The sequence below is a fragment of the Leucoraja erinacea genome, chromosome 7 (genome assembly GCF_028641065.1).
Source record: "Leucoraja erinacea ecotype New England chromosome 7, Leri_hhj_1, whole genome shotgun sequence".
Classification (NCBI taxonomy): Eukaryota; Metazoa; Chordata; class Chondrichthyes; order Rajiformes; family Rajidae; genus Leucoraja; species Leucoraja erinaceus.
This window is the reverse complement of record NC_073383.1, coordinates 2,328,205-2,345,402: the sequence shown is the minus strand read 5'-3', so window position 1 is coordinate 2,345,402 and position 17,198 is coordinate 2,328,205. Positions and strand designations below refer to the sequence as shown.

General features: G+C 43.3%; 1 protein-coding gene across 4 annotated transcripts in view; it reads right to left on the bottom strand.

The window, feature by feature from the left end:
• The window catches only part of pikfyve (phosphoinositide kinase, FYVE finger containing), a 126,560-nt gene that overhangs the window by 98,349 nt on the left and 11,013 nt on the right, over positions 1 to 17,198 (bottom strand). For 3 of the 4 annotated variants that reach the window (XM_055637655.1, XM_055637657.1, XM_055637658.1), the window contains exons 2-3: positions 14,697 to 14,874; positions 13,460 to 13,651 (exon numbers count right to left, since the gene is read on the bottom strand). In XM_055637655.1, the coding sequence (XP_055493630.1) occupies positions 13,460 to 13,651; positions 14,697 to 14,865 (361 nt within the window). In that variant the 5' untranslated portion in view covers positions 14,866 to 14,874. The remainder of the gene's footprint in view (positions 1 to 13,459; positions 13,652 to 14,696; positions 14,875 to 17,198) is intronic. The other variant, XM_055637656.1, reaches the window with a different exon arrangement.

Sequence of the window (17,198 nt, the reverse complement as noted above, 5' to 3'; positions counted from 1 at the left end):
ACGACTAGGGTGCAGCAAAGGTTAGTGCTGGATCCACTGTAACTTATCATACATACAGTATTTACCATTTAGATGAGAATGTAGTGGCATGATTAGCAAATCTGCAGCTGACACCAAGACTGGTAGGGTTGAGGATGCAGGAAAATTTGCAAGAATGGCAAAGTTCTTTCTTGCCATAGTAAGCTCCTCAGTAAAGCATCCACTTGAAAACTCCATTATTGTGCAGGTCAGGGTTCCGGTCCCAAGAACTATTTATAATCTGAACAATTCACAAGTCGGAAATGCAGCCACAGACCAAGTTACCACACAGCAAGAAATACCTGCAGAGGTGGTTTGTACTGAGGAGAAAGCTTGCAAAAGCATTTAATTCTTGTCTTTCTGTTCTTACTAATAAAACTGACTACAAAATGTAGTCCAAGCCAATCTCAGGTTAATTTGGTTTTAAATGCTTTGAGGGTTTAAAAAAAGGACACTTTTGCTGGCCGGACGGTGCGTCTCTTGCTAGGATTCATAAAGTTACCAATGCGTTGACTAGAATGTCTTCTTCCTGCGTTTGCTGTGGCAAGAACAGTTACCGGCAGCTCTGCAAATCCCTCCCACTGGTCTCTCAAATGTTCATTTGTAGGTACAGGGGTGTATATTAAGTCATGTGTTCACAAACTCAGGAGCACATATGTTTTAGGAACTGCAAGTAATTCGGCTCCATTGACGATAATGACGATGGCTTGGTATGTTCAGAGCAATTCCAAATGTCAATTTAACAAGCCTAAACAATGATACAGATAAATTACTTTCATTTGCAACTCTTTCAATATTTTATTTACCTGCAAAGAGGTTGTTGCCACAGACAGTATGGACAAGAAAGAGATTCAAGTTTAAGTGAGTTTATTGTCATGTGTCCCTGATAGGACAATGAAATTCTTGCTTTGCAAGAATTACAGAATTACAGGAATTACAGAACCAAAAGGAGCAGAGTGAAGGAAAGTCATGTTGTTCTGTGTAATGTGGGACATAAAGATGTGCTGGCCCTGATCACAGAGCAAGTAAAGAAGAATGCCTTGGCATTTGCCATTCTGTGAGAAAAACAATGCGATGAATCACAATATTGCAGATACCGATAAGTAATGAACCAAATGGTTGAGATAATTGTGCAGTGGTGCCAGAGATACATTTGATACGGTTAAAAGGAAAACACATTTGTATGGACAAGAGAGTGGATACGGTGACTTACAAACCTACAGGATCAAGCAATCACTCTTACTTGCTGTTGGAATTCTCTTCCCTTCTTTTTCCTCCCGCGGCGGTCAGGGGCCTCGAGCCTTCCATTGTCGGGGCAATCTTGGTTCCCGCGCCGGAGATCGGACCCCGGGTCGGGGCTATCGAAACCTTCTGCGACATTGGTCTCTACCCAAGACTGCAAGTTCCTTGATGTTGAAATCCGCAGGCCGCGGTTGAAGCGTCGATCCCAGGTAAAAGATTGCAGGCTCCGATGGGAAACCCACGGCCCCACGGTGGGGTTCAAAGTCAGTCTCGAGCAAGGTCGCCAGCTCCATGATGTTAGGTCGCAGAGCGATCGGAGATACGATCCAGAAAACAATCACATCTCCAGCAAGGTAAGAGATTGGAAAAAAAGTTTCCCCTGACACCAACACCCCACATAAAATAAACCAGAGTACATTAACACAAACTTTTAAAAAAAACATTAAAAATGGCAAAAAAAGATGAAAGGACGGACAGTTGGTGAGGCTGCCATCGCTGACGGCGCCACAAGGTTCAAAGGTCTTAAAGAATATGTTATGTATGTAATTTGTTCACCTTGTATAACATTTCTTTAAATGTACTCAATTCTACGAGTGTAGATATTTGATGTTTTATTATTAGTGCCTCTATGTGCACTTTTAATCATTTATTCCTGCTTATGGGGTCTAATCTTTTTATGTGTGGGGGAGGGAAGGGGGCAACTGCTTTTTCAAGTCCCTACCTGGCCTTCCTTCAAGAGCACCTTCGACACGTCCTCGCGGCCTACCAGCGGGGCCTGGAGCGGCGCTCCCTGAGGGGACCTGGCCAGGACCTCGGCTTTGCTGGCGGCACAGCGCTGGAACGCTATCGCGGAGCGGGCGATGCCTTGCCTGGGTCGCCGCGCTGGAACCTGCCGATTGCTGGAATCTGCCGATTGAACCGCGGAACTGCAGGTCTGTAGAGCGGCCAGCCGCGGGCGGCGGCGCTGAACTTTACATCGGGAGCCTGGGATCTCTTGCCGAGATCGCCGTGGTGGAGCTTCGTCCAGCGCAGCCTGTTGGCTTGGAAGCCGTGGTCTCTTGTAAGGAAGCGGCCGTTCCAGGCACCCCAAGCCACTGAGAGGGTTCTCCCGACGCACCATCACCCAGCAAGAGGGCCTGAAACATCGGGCCTCCGTAGCAGCGACTGCGGAGGCCTCAATAGGCCCAACTATGGGTGGACAAGGGGATGGGGACTGGACTTTGTGCCTTCCCCCACAGTGGCAACCATTGTGGGAGGATGTTTTTATGTTTTAATGTTAAACTTCTTCTTTAATGCTATGTTGTATTTTTACTAGTGTGCTGCAACGACATCTGAATTTCCCCTGGAAAGGGGATTAATAAAGTATTTATTATTATTATTATGAACCACACACCAACGATATGAGAAATGCCACTTCAAGTCACTTCTAGAATGCATGCTAGAGGAAAAAAATTAAAAACAGTAAATACTGCAAATACTCAGCTGTAGTACTTTGTTTTGCAATACTGTAATAGGCCTGTATTAAGCTTGAGAAATTTGAAATTACGTACATGGTTGGTATCTGTCCAAGATGGTAGTTTGTTCACAGTTTCTCTTTGCAGGCTGTCCCCAGCAGACCTTCCTTGCATCTATTACAACTGTTGTACATTTATAAATATACCAAGATTATAATGCTATCAGAATTACTAAAAATGTTCTCTCCAATCATACTTGCAGCTTACAGGACATACCAACTACTCCCCAGCCTTCCAAAGGCCTGGCCCAGACAAAGGCAATACTCAGCGGGCAAAGCCAATCTCAACTCGCCAGAGGTCCAACTGAACAAAGGGACCAACTACAGAGTGCCAAACACCACGACCCAACAATAAAGCTCAACATGGCTGAGAACCTGACCCGCTGCAGTGCCCAATGCCACAACACAACTCCCAGGCCCCACCAGACACATCCACCTACTTCCTGGAATGATTGATTCCGCACATGGAATCCACGGCCTGACCAGAAACAGCATGGGACATGGGCAGGTCTGCAAATTAGACTGAAACAATACACTTTTAAATCTCCCCCATATCAGCATACTCCTGGCAAACATCCAATAGACTGGATAAACAAAGTTCGACTCAACTGCCAAGGGAACTGAGAGACTGCAGTGTGCTATTTCACAGAGATATGGCTCACACCTGCTTCAACTAAAGGTTTCTCAGTTCGCCGGATACACACATGACATGCCAAGCAAGATAGAGGGGTGAGAAGGTATGCTTCCTATTCAATGTCTCGTGTTGCTTGGACATGGCAGTCCTGGCGAGACTCTGCTCCTCAAAGGAAGATCTAATGGTAAAGTACCATTCTTACTGCCTGCCACTGGAACTCACTTTGGCTATCCTGACTGCAGTTTACATCCTATTCCATTTGGTGTGAAGCTCACACTGGGCTAATTGTACACAGCTATCAATAGCCATGCTATGAAGCGAGGTAACCCTGACCTATAAAGGAAATCTACAGTTGGCCTTTGCAAGCCACCAGAGATGCCAAGCGACAATACCAGACCAACCGAGACTCCCAAACTAAACATACAGGCACCCGTTAATTGCGACAAGCCTAGCATGTTACATTGGGCTTCCAAGTGGAGGCGGGCTGACACGTTGGCTCACTCCATCCTATGCCCATTTTAAAATGAAGTGATGTCACTGCACAGACAACCTCAGGTGTACTGTACCTATACCCACAGTCACCATTGCAGATTTCAGATCGGCCTTCCTGAGAATGAACCTGAAGAAAGCGACTGGCCCGGATGGAGTTCCTAACCATGTTCTCAGACACTGCATGGACCAGTTGACAGTAGTATAACCAGATATCTTTAACTTTTCCCTACTATAATCTGAGGTTCCCACTTGCCTTAAGACAACCACCATCATTCGGTGCCAAAGCAAGGTTTTGTGCAAATGACTACTACTCTGACATTTATCGTCATTAAGTACTTTGAGAATATGGCCATATTGCACATCAATTGCAGTCTTCCAAGCAGCCTAGGTCCACTGCAATTCACCTACTGCTGAAACCGGACCTTGGAAGATGCCATCTCCCTGGCTCGACATTCATCCATGGAACATCTAGATAGCAAGGACACCCATGCAGACTATGTATTGACCTTGTCTCCACCATCAACACCATAATTTTAAACAAACTCATCTCCAAACTCTGGGACTTAGGACTCGGCACTCCTTTTGACTTCCAGACCTGCAGACTGCAATCTGTAAGGATTGGCACCAAATCCTCCACAATAATCATCAACACTGGAGTCCAAGGCAGCTTATTCAGCCCCTTACTACACTCCCTGTACAAGCATGACTCCATACACATTCCATTCCAACAGTTTCAAATGTGTCCAATAAACTAAAGTATTGGGCCAGATGTCAAACAACAGTGACAGTACAAAACATAGCACAGAACTGTAGAGCACAGCAACAAGTCCCAACACCATAATTTCTGAGCCAATTGTGATGCCAAGGTAAACTAATTTCCTCTACCTGCATGTGATCCATATCCATCAATTCCCTGCATATCCATGTGCCAGTATAAAAGTATTTTAAATGCCACTATCATATCTGCCTCCACCATCACCCCAGGCAGTACATTTCAGTCACTCTCCTTCAAACTTTGCCCCTCTCACATTAAAACTATGCTCTCTCATCTTTAACATTGCCATCTGGGGAAAAAAGTTCTCACTGTCTACCCAATATATACCTCTCATAATTTGATATATTTCTACTTCTCAGCCTCCAACGCCCCAGAGAAAACAAGCCCAAGCTCTCCTTACAGCTAATACCTTCTAATCCAGGCAACATACAGGTGCACAACCTTTTATCCGAAGTTCCAACTAACGAAAAGCTTCGAATAGCGGACATTTTTTCGGTCCCTGAAGAAAGGTCCTTGAAGACGTTCACCGAGGGCAGCCCGCAGAGGTGACAGCGGAACCTCCGGTCGGTCCTTGAAGAAAGGGGAACTAAATCCCCATTCATAAACGAGAAGGTGCGGGTATATTGCGCGGGAGGGTTAATTGACAATCTGCTGCTGCCTGCCCGCTGAGTTAAAAAGTTCCCACGGTAGACTCACGATACACTGTGTATCGCGAGTCTACCGTGGGAACTTTTTAACTCAGCGGGCAGGCAGCAGCAGATTGTCGCTCCCTTCAGTTTCACCCCACCTACACTCCTCTGCTTCCCGGCCACGTGTGTGACCCCTTCCCTCCCCTCTCCAGCTACCCGACCATTGCACCGGCGCGGGAGCTTTGCACTGTCTTCACGTCAGCGATGACAGCAGGTCAGTGCCAGTCACCGGAGACGTCAGAACCAACGGGACAACAACCCCCAGGCCCACTGCAAGCACGGAGATCCCAGAGACCCACAGCCAGCAGCAGCCCAGCCCCGTTCCAACTCCAGAGGAAAACTGCAAACTGGCCGGAGACGTCAGGACCACCAGAAGCCGCTCCCCGGTGGGCAGCTACGGCGACAAGTGGCAGTTCGCCCACAGCCCGAGCTGCGCCCCCTCATCGGGACACCGATCCCCAGGCCCACTGCAAGCACGGAGATCTCACATCAGCAACTCCAGCCCAGCCCCGCTCCAACTCCAGAGGAACACGCTCCCCGTAGGGGCAGAAGCTGATGGTGTGCAAGGTACGTCTTGTTCTTGGGGTGGCGCAGCACGGGCTGTGGGCGGACTGCAACTTGTCGCCGTAGCGGCCCATCGGGGAGAGGATTCCTCTGGAGTTGGAGGGGGAGGGGGGTATTGTGCTGTTTGATCGCCCCCTGCTATCCCAGGGACAGGGAGACACAGCGGCTTTTGAGACTGGTGGACAATCACTTCCAAAGTTCTGCCCACACAGTCAGTACACCTCTCCTACACTGCATTTCATACAAACATTTATTCTGCAAGAAAAAACTACATTGAAGACTCAAACTCGCGACCGAGTAACTGCCGGGATCGAGGCGCAAACAACTGAGCTCGGGATTCAAGAAACCCCAAACTAGGCCGCCTAAGGGGCATGTAGCCCCGCTAGGGTAGGGGTGACATGAGTGCGAGAGGCTCAATGCTGCGGTCATTCAAGAATCCCCACTGAGCTCGAGCCAAACACGCGACCTAAGGGCATAAGTGTAGCCCCGCTAGGGTGACACGAGTGCGAAAGGCAATTCAATGCTGCGGTCACATTTACAAATTCAGGAATTCATTCAACCTACTGCATTTCATACAAACATTTATTCTGCAAGAAAAAACTACGTTGAAGACTGAAACTCGTGACCGAGTAACTGCCGGGATCGAGGCGCAAACTCGTGACCTTGCGGATATGAGCCGAGCACTCTACCACTGAGTCAGCCGATAAAATCTACGCTAAAAATCTTCCATTCCGAAGGCCGAAAAATTCCGAATTACGAAAAGTGTCTGGCCCCAAGGCGTTCGGATAAAAGGTTGTGCACCTGTACTGATAACCCTATTCTGCACACTCCAAAGCCTCCACATCCTTACTGTAATGGGGAGACCAGCACCAATACACAATATTCCAAATGCGGCATAACCCAAGTCCTGTAAACCTGCAACACGACTTCCTGACTCCTACACTGAACGCCCGATCTATGAAAATAAGTATACCATATGCCTTCTTTACCACACTATTTACTTTTGTTGCCACCTCCAGGAAGCTATGGACTTGGACCTTAAGATCCCTCGTACATCAGTACTGTTAAGGGACTTCCATTAACTGTAAATTTTCCTTTTACATTCGACCTCCCAATTGCTAGGATCACAATTGCCAGGATTATACTCCATCGGCCATTTTTCCATCCATTTGTGTAGCAGATCTATATCTCGTTTGTATGCCCTGACAACCTTCCTCATTGTCCTCTACTCCAACAATTTTGGTTTTGTCTGCAAACTTACTAATTTAACTTGTCTATATTTATATCCAAGTCGTTTATATCTATGTAACAAACAGAGCACGGATCCCTGCTGAACTCTACTGCTCACAGACCTCCACCACAGAATAACACCTTCCATCTGAACCCTGTACTATCTTCCAAGAGGAAGCCAGTTCTAAATCCAAACAACCAAGTTATCGTGGAAGCTGGGTTGCAGATAAATGCATTTCACACTTTCGCTGTCAATAGTGAACTTCATCACACGTTCACAGAGAGCTATGACTAAAAATTAAAATGTGTGTGATACCCTCAATTAAGCATAGAGAACAAGAACATTAATGACCGGTTTTAACCATTCATATATATTCTTGAATAAATTAATGAACCGTGGGCTGATTTTTTTTATTTTATCATATGATGAGTTTCCATGTCCACCTTTTGTCCTTATATTTAAAACCGATAACATTCAAAGGCAGAGGCGGAAAGGACTATACCACGAGACAATGACTCATTGAGCTCATAATTCCGCTGTGATATTGAGATGAAAATATCCTCAGAAACTGTAGGAATCTGGTCGTGTCTCTGCTAAATCGTGTCAAAGACTTGTTAAAGAATTGTGATGGACATATAACACGGTCCTGTTCCAAAATCTGCTCTCTGCACATGGAGCATCTTGCAGTGAAGTGCTGTCCCTTCTACTTCTCGAGAGAATTCACCTCCATCATCATGACCACGATCTACATCCCACGCCAGACATTTGTCCCTCTAGCACTGGAGGACCTGCAGGCCGCATTGAACAAACACCAGTTGGTATACCCCGACTCCTTTCTCATCATAGCTTGGAACTTCAACAAAGCCAGCCTGAAGAAATCAATCCGTAACTGCCACCAGCATGTGTCCTGCACCAGAGGATCAAACACCCTTGAACACTGCCACACCCCATCAGATGCCTATCACTCAATCCGTCGTCTTCACTTATCAAAATCTGAGCACTCAGCTGTGCTCCTTCATTTCTGCATATAAGCAGCGGTCAGAAGATCATTCAGGAGGGTGAACCCTCGTAAAGAGTCTGAACCCGGTTCTGGTTATGTTCTTAAAATGTGTGCAGAGCAACTAGCTAAAGTTTTTGTGACATCTTCAACCTCCCATTACTGAGGTCTGAAGTTTCCACCTACTTCAATATTACTGGTGTCAAAAGAGAGTAAGGTGATGTGCCTCAATGACTGCTGACTGGCGACATTAACATCCGTGGTGATGAAGTGCTTTGAGGGGTTGGTTATGGCACATATCAATTCCTATCTCAACAAGAACCTGGACATACTACAATTTACCTACTGCCACAACAAGTCACCAGAGGTTGCAATTTTACTCTGCACTGGACCACTTGGACAATAAAAACACATATGCCAGACTGCTGCTGATAGACTGCAGCTCAGCGTTCAACACAATCATCCCCTTCAAATTGCTTACCAAGCTCACAGGACAGGGTCTCTATCCATTCTTCTGCAGCTTGATTGTCGACTTCCTCATCACAGACCACAATCTGTACAAATTGGCAGCAACACTTCATCCTCGATAACCATCAGCACAGGTCACCTCAAGGGTGAGTGCCTGCTCCACTCGCTCTAAACTTATGACTGTGTAGCCAGACACAATTCCAACTCCATCTTCAAAATCTGACAACCCTGCCATTTTGGGAGGTATTACAGGTGATGATGAGTTAGAGCATATGAGAGAGATCGTTCGACTGACCAAATAGTGCCAGCACAACAACCCTGCTCTCAACATCAGTAAAACCAAGGAACTGATTGTTGACTTCAGAAGAGGAAGGTCGAGGGTTCACAAACCTGTCTTGGTGGTGGAAAGAGTCAAAACTGAAAAAAGTCCTGGGAGCACTTATCTCTGAAGATCTGTCCTGGACCCAGCACAGTGATGCACTCATAAAGGAAGCCCATCAATGCCTCTGCTTCCTTAGCAGATTTGGTATGTCAATGAATAATCTCTAGAACTTCTGCAGGTGTACAGTAGAGAGCATATTGACTGGTTGTATCACGGTTTAGTTCTTCAACTCAAATGCCCAGGAATGAAGAAGGTTGCAAAAAGTGGTGAACACTGACCATCCCATCATTGAAGGGATCTAGTCAATGCTTCAAAATGGCATCCACCATTAGAGACCCACACCACCCTGGCTACACTCTCATTTCATCTACAGCCATCGGGAAGAAGGTATAGGAGCCTGAAAACTGTAACATCCAGGTTCAGGACCCGATTCCTCCCAACAACCATTAGGCTATTAAACACTACAATCTCAAAATAAATTCTGGACCACAGAGGCTTGAGGGATTATTTTTATCTTTGCACTATTATTACAATGTGTACATGTCTTTTGTGCTGCTGCCAGTAAGAAGTTAATTGCTCCGTTTCAGGACATATGGCAATAAAACCCTCTTGACGTACTAAAGACATAATGGTGCGATGATAGTGGATAAAAGGTAGTCCTGTGACATGTATATTGACTTGTTATATCTGTTTATCGTTCCTCGGAGTCTAATGAGGGATTTAAATATGAAATTCAGGGTTCAAGATGCGGCTTGAGAATATCTCAGAAGAGTTCCTTAGTCCAAGAAGGAGCTGCTAAGCTGAAAACAACAGCCAAATCAGAGAATATCTGGTATGACTCACCACTAGCACTGAGTAAGTGGATGGGGGACAAAATTTCATCTCAGCAACCGGGTGCTAGACCGAAGCAAATAACTGTTGAGGCTCGTGACAAGCTAGAAACTTGGCATTTTTCTCAGAGGCCTAATACACAGGCTCGAGCAAGCCAAGGTCGGCAGAGGCCTGTTTGTCATCCATTTGCGCCCAGCCAGGGACAAACTTATGCAGACTACTTCTCTTTTCAGAGGCCTGTATACCGTTCCTCTGAGTCCAATGAGGGATTTAAATATGAAATCTGTGAATTGGTGAGGAATCAAAATAAAATTAGCGAGTCTCTAGCTCAACATATCTCTTCCACTTTACTTCCAATGGGAATTCCTAAGTTCGACGGTGATCCTTTGCAATATGAAACTTTCATAATAGCATTTCACGAAGGAGTGGAAATGAAAACTACTAATGAAAGAGATCGCTTACGATTTCTGGAGTATTACACAAGCGGATATTCAAAGCAGCTTGTTGGAAGTGTTCAAAATTTGCCTGCAGATGAGGGCTATCAAATGGCAAGGAAATTGCTTAAAGAACATTTTGGTAATGAACAGAAGATTGCTAATGCATACATGATGAAGGCCTAAAATCCTTTAAAACCGAGATGAGAAGAACTTTTTTCACACAGAGAGTGGTGAATCTCTGGAACTCTCTGCCACAGAGGGTCGTCGAGGCCAGTTCATTGGCTATATTTAAGAGGGAGTTAGATGTGGCCCTTGTGGCTAAGGGGATCAGAGGGTATGGAGAGAAGGCAGGTACGGGATATTGAGTTGGATGATCAGCAATGATCACATTGAATGGTGGTGCAGGCTCGAAGGGCCGAATGGCCTACTCCTGCACCTAATTTCTATATTTCTATGTAAACTTGGACAGCTATCAAGGCAAACGATGTGAAGGCATTGCACGAGTTTGTGATATATTTTTTAAGAGATTGTTGTAGCTCGATGAGAAATCTCAACCATGTGCAAGAAATTAATGTTGTTAGTAATATGAAACCTGTCATTCTAAAACTGCCCTATAGGCTTAGAGAAAAATGGAGGAATAAAGCAGGTCTCATACAGGAAGATGAGGATCGAGAAGCCATGCTTCCTGATCTGGCAAATTTCATGGATGGGGAAGTACGGTTAATGTCAAATGTACGCTATGGTATTCAAGATCCTAAACCAATTGCAATTGTCAAAGGTTCTACCTTTACTAAAACAAAAGAAAGATCAGGACCTAAGGAAAGCAGTTTTGCTACCACTGTAATACCTGTAGAAATGAAAGGCGGAATGAAAGGAGACGCATCAACTAATAAGCCACAAAGGTTTTGTTTGTCGTATGATGAAGTTGGTCATCTCCTGCATTTTCTCCATCTTACCAGTAAAGGTAAGGAATGGCAAGGGGAATACAGTGTTGCAAAAATATGCATATTTGGATCATGGAAGTTCGGCTACCTTTTGCACAGAAAGCTTGATGAGAAGGCTGGACATTACAGGAGAAAAGACTAAGATTCTATTGCATACCATGAATGAAGAGAAATGCTGCGATAGTTATCATATTACAGGTCTGGAAGTATCTGGTCTGGATGATGACAATTTTATACAAATATCTGATGTGTTTACACATGAGACCATGCCTGCTTCTCATCTAAATATACCCAAGCAAGAAGACTTGAAACAATGGCCTTATTTGAAGGATGTCAAGATGCCTAAAATAAATTCTGGTATCAACCAACTTATCAGAACGAATGCTTTGAAGGCATTGGAACCTAAAAGTTTGTCAGCAGTCAAGGGGACGGACCATTTGCTGTGAGAACCCTACTCGGATGGGTTATCTTTGGCTTCTTGAGAAGGAACAACAAAAGCAGGAACCAGAATAACCATCCTGCTGCTGCTGTCAATTGAATATCTACTGTAAAATGAGAAGAGCTATTGATCAAGCAATACAATCGCGACTTCAATGAGAGTACCAGTAAGGAATCAGAATAAGATCCAGGGTGTTATAAATCAGAATGGGATGAAATGGAATTTTAATTCTCTAGCGGGATCTCATCACGGCAGTGTTTGGGAACAGTTGATCTGCATGGTTCGAAATTTGCTACGCTCTGTCCCTAAACAACAAGTTCTGGACGATGAAGGATTGCAAACTTTATTTTGTGAAAATGAAGCAATTTTAAATGATCGACCCATTACCAAGAATTCTGAAGATCCAAGTGACCTGGAAGCACTTACACCAAATCATATTATTTTGTTGAAAACCAATCCAGTACTACCACCTGAGCTCTTTGTGAAGGAAGATTTGTAATATGAGCCGCAGATGGAGATCAGTACAATATATGGCACATCTTTTTTAGAAAAGGTGGACACAAAAATATTTGCCTCTAATCCAAGAAAGACAATGATGGTTGAAAGTAAGAAGACATTTTATTCCAGGTGATATCGTTTTGGTGGTTGATTCTACTGGAGCACGAGGTTCTTGGTTGATGGGAGTGATTCTGGAAATCATGCCAGACGTTAAAGGTTTGGTGCGTACAGTACGATTTCAGACTAAGAACAATGTCTTGGTAAGACCGATAACCAAGATAGGTCTGCTTCTAGAAGGCGAAGGTGAAGATGGAAGAATCGCTAAAGATGTCTGAATGCTAAATATAATGTGTTACTTTTGTTTTTTGATATTGGTTAAGCTTGTATAGTTCCTTTTTTAATGTCTATTGGTAATTACTTCGTTATATACGTAGAACAATTAGGGGCTGGTATGTAGGAGCCATTAAGCTTAAGTCAGCATATTATAGTCATGTCTAACATTTTAAATATTTTAGGTTTTATCTGTCTGTACCTTTGTAAGTGGGATTTGATACGTAGTAGAAGGGTGTGTCTATTTCTAGGGGTGTGTCTATTTCTAGTGCAGACTCATAGATTAGGAGTCAGTTGGGTCTCAGAAGGATGGTGAGAATATAGTTTTTTACCACACACGAATCATGATCACGACACACTCAAATTAATGAGACGACATACTTTTATAAGAAGAAACTTTAGTATGTACTTCAATAAAATACCAATTAATCAAGAAGCAATGTCTGGAAGATTTGTTTTGCCGTCTTAAGTGTGCCGTGAGTACGTAAACTATGCCTCCAACCCATCCCCGAGGAGTAATGGCTATCGAAGTTGGACTTTGAGAACATTATAAAAACTGCTATTATACCGAGTGTATGCTTGATTCAATTAATTTGCACAAGGATGTACATAAAAAAAATAAAGCAAAGGAAAATGGAAACGTGACAGTAATTTTACATAACATGCTGTAAAAAAAAGAACATTAATTAACCAGATTAACCATTTTGTGATATATTCATAATAACAAATAGAACTGGAATGAACAATTTATAAATGAGTGAAAGGGCAGATGCACAGCTGCTTTACAGCATTTATGGGGGGGTTAGACTATTTACATAATCATTCAAAGAGAATCTTAAAAAGTTGTGGCGTTAGAGCTGATTGCAAATAGTAAAATAACCAATTTGCCAAATGAGTCACATTTTTTAAACACAATGTGATATAGAGACATACAATGTCTTCGATGCAATTTAAATACTTGCACCAAGAATTTACCTGCACCTTGAGATTTGACCATTGATGCACTAGATGCTCTCCTGTTTTCTCCTGTGCATTTTTTATTGTAGGTAGGTGGTGTCCTTAAATATGGTTGGCCATCATTTTGGTGGTTGGACCAATTTATTCCTGTAACTTGTGGTTCGCGCTGCGGTACCTCCGACCTGTATGAAGAATTGGGTCTTCCATCATCTGACATTCAAGGGGAAAGCAAAACAAGATAACAGGGAGTTTATTTTGCAGCCTTATACAATAACACTTCCAAAATAACAATTCTAATTTTATAATGGATGCAAAGATTCACAGAAACATTACTAAAGCAAGATACGTCAAGACTTTTCAAGTTAATGTGTTAATTAGATGTATAGTTTTTATTCTCTTCTTTTGTGATATCTGTCCTGAATTGGTGGTTCACTAATTTACTCTTCTCTCCAATATTTAGAAGAAATCATCCCCATATTACGATTGATCTATGTCTCAGTGCCAATTGTATCAGTTGGAGAGGACATTGGTGAGGCCATATTTAGAGTATTACGTTCAGCTTTGGTCACCCGTTATGGGAAAGATGTTGTTAAGCTGGAATGGGTGCAGAGAAGATTTACGAGGTAGTTGCCAGGACTCGAGAGCCTGAGCAACTGAGTTATAGCGGGAGTTTAAGCAGGCTACGACTTTATTCTTTGGAGCATAGGGGGGGGGGAGGGGTGATCTTATTGAGGTGTAGATAGGGTAATAGAGGAATAGATAAGGAAAATGCACAGAGTCTTTTGCTCAGATTAGGGGAATTCAGTACCAGAGGCCATAGGTTGGGGGGGGGGGGGGGGTGGAAACGCTTTAATAGGAACCCGAGAGACAAGTTTTATTTTACACAATGGTTGGTAGGTATATGGAACGAACTGCCGGAGAAGGAAGGGAAGGGACTATCAAAACCTTTAAAAACATTTGGACAGGCATATGGATAGAATAGTTTAGAGGGATATGGGCCAAACACAGGCAGATGGGACGAGCGTAGATCAGGCATGTTGGTTAGTGTGGGATAGTTGGGCCAAAGGGCCTATTTCCACAAGTATGACTCCATGACTCAATTGCTAAACAATATTTATCAAAGTTTTATCAATAATTATCAGAGTTTACCTATAATATGGAATTGAAAACATCCCTCTAACATACAATTTATAAGACACAAACATACAACTGTTAGCATTTCAGCTTATTTTTCAGAGATGGGTCTTCTTCTCACCTTTGCTAAAACGGAAAAGGCTCACAAATGAGCTATAGGCAGATTTGAATGGAGGTTCCTCTTGATCTGGAGTCAGAGGCTTGAAATGGGTAAGATGTGATGGGCTTGTGGGGGAGCGAGACTGTTCATTACCAAGATCCAGAGCAGATGTGAACTTCTCCTCTGCCATTTTAATCACCTGAAATTAAAAAATGATTAATTCCAACAGAAAATAAAGATTAAACTTGCACCATGACTTAGTGGGTTGTGGGTTCAAAGTTTATTTTAGTTTAGTTTAGATTTTAGTTTAGAGATACAGCGATACAGCACGGAAACAGGCTGTCTGGCCCACTGAGTCACGCCGACCTGCGATCCCCGCACACTAACACTATCCTACACACGCTACAGACAATTTTACCAAGCCAATTAGCCTACAAACCTGTACGTCTTTGGAGTGTGAGATGAAACCAGAGCTTACGAGGAGAACATTTAAAAACTCCATACAGACAGCACCCATAGTCAGGATTGAACCCAGCTCTCTGGCACTGCAAGGCAGCAACTCTACCACTGCAACCTTATTGCCTGGCATATACCCAGCCCTATCATCAACAGCAAATCAGGGGGATCAATCCTGGTTCGATGAAGAATTCAGAGGACACGCCAGGAACAACGCTGGGCATACCTCAGAACGATGAATCAACCTGGTGAAGCTAAAAGACAAGGCTACTTGTATGCCCAGAAAACAGCATATAATAGACAGATACAAGCAATCCTGTAACCTGAAGATCAGATCCAAGCTCTGCAGTCCTGCCACACCGAGTTGTGAACAGAAGTGGACCATTCAATAACTCGTTGAATGAGGCGGTTCCACAAATTTCACAATTTCCAATGTCGAGGATGCTTAGTAGATCAGTGCAAACGTGAAAGCTGAAGCATTGGCAAGAACCTTCAACAAGGTGCCAAGTGTAGGTATGTTGCAAAACCTACCTTCAGCGTCGCTGCAGGTTTGTCGCTGCCCGTGTGCGCGATTTTGGCGCCTTTGAGAGGGGGGCGGGTTTAAAACGCGATTTTCTCTCGGCTATTCAAATCGAGGTTGTTCAGCCTACTTAGTTGCTGATGAAAAATCGCTGCGAGGTTCGTTCGCTGCAGGTATTTTTAAACTTAATTGGTTAATTTAATTGTTATAGTAAGTTAAAAATCATCCTCTAAACCCGCGACCGCCGACAACGGGACGAATCTCATGCAGGGGACAACGGAAGGTAGGTTGTTTATTTTTACATTAAAAAGCGCTTCTTAAGATCCCTTTATACAAAGTTTTATATTGCGAGTAGCTAATTTGGGGCCCCATTAAATCCCGCAGTATTTTTCTGGGCATACGTGGTACAAATCCACCGCAATGGGAACGTTCCAAACCAGCGCGTTCCCCAGAGTTCCACAGGATCCCACTCGAAAGCTGATTTAAATGGCCATTAATTTACAGCAATTGAACACTAAATTCCTTCCATTTGGCCTATAAATTAATGTAAATGAGATTTAAAAATCATGTTTTATTGTGAATTATTTATGAATGTTATTTGGACACTTTGGCTATTTAAAAATGTTAATCTTTTCTTAAGAAATGGATAGATGTTTAGATCTAGTAATTGAAGTTTGGAATTAGCTACAATTAGGTAACTAACTAATTATATGCTTTAATTTCATGTCATTCAAGTAAGATTGTTTCATATTTGTTTCAGAATGCTTCAATCTATAATAACTGAAAATTTCTTTCAGTTCTCTTAATTTTTAATAAAGTTATGGCCATTTCACTGTCCTCGATCACAGCTTTTGTGTTAAGTCAATGGAAAATCAATAGGGAACAAGATGCTAATTTCCGAGTATGAAAATGGCCATAACTTTTTTAATACTGAAGATATGAAAGTGAATTATGTGTCAAATTAAACTTATTTCTGTGCTTTATCTGATGGGATAAATTGCAGACTTGATTTTTTTAAATCTCAAAATTTTGTAACATTGCTACCATCGCAACCTACTCCAATGGTACCCAGCAAAACAGATGACAGCTTTCTGTCAATTTGATACACTCCATGTGATCAAGAAACAGCTAAACGTAAAGATACAGCATAGGCTGACGGCCCTGACAATATTCCAGCAATAACATTGAAGACATGTGCTTCAGAACTCGCTTGCCCTTGGTCAAATTGTCCCAGTATAGCTGCAACACTGACACCTACCGGAAAATTGGCCAAGTATGTCCTGGCCACAAGAAGCAAGACAAATCCAACTGCCCAATTAGTCTAATCTTCATCATCAGTCAAGTGATTGAAAAGAAAATCGACAGTGCTATCAAGCGGCACTTGCTTAGCAACAACCTGCTCAGTTTGGGTTCTGCTAAAGTCACTCAACTCTTGACCTCAATACAACTTTGGTCCAAACATGGACAAGAGATGAACTATAGAGTGAACAGCCCTGCACATCAAGGCAACATTTTATCAAGTATAGCACGCAGAAGACTTAACAAAA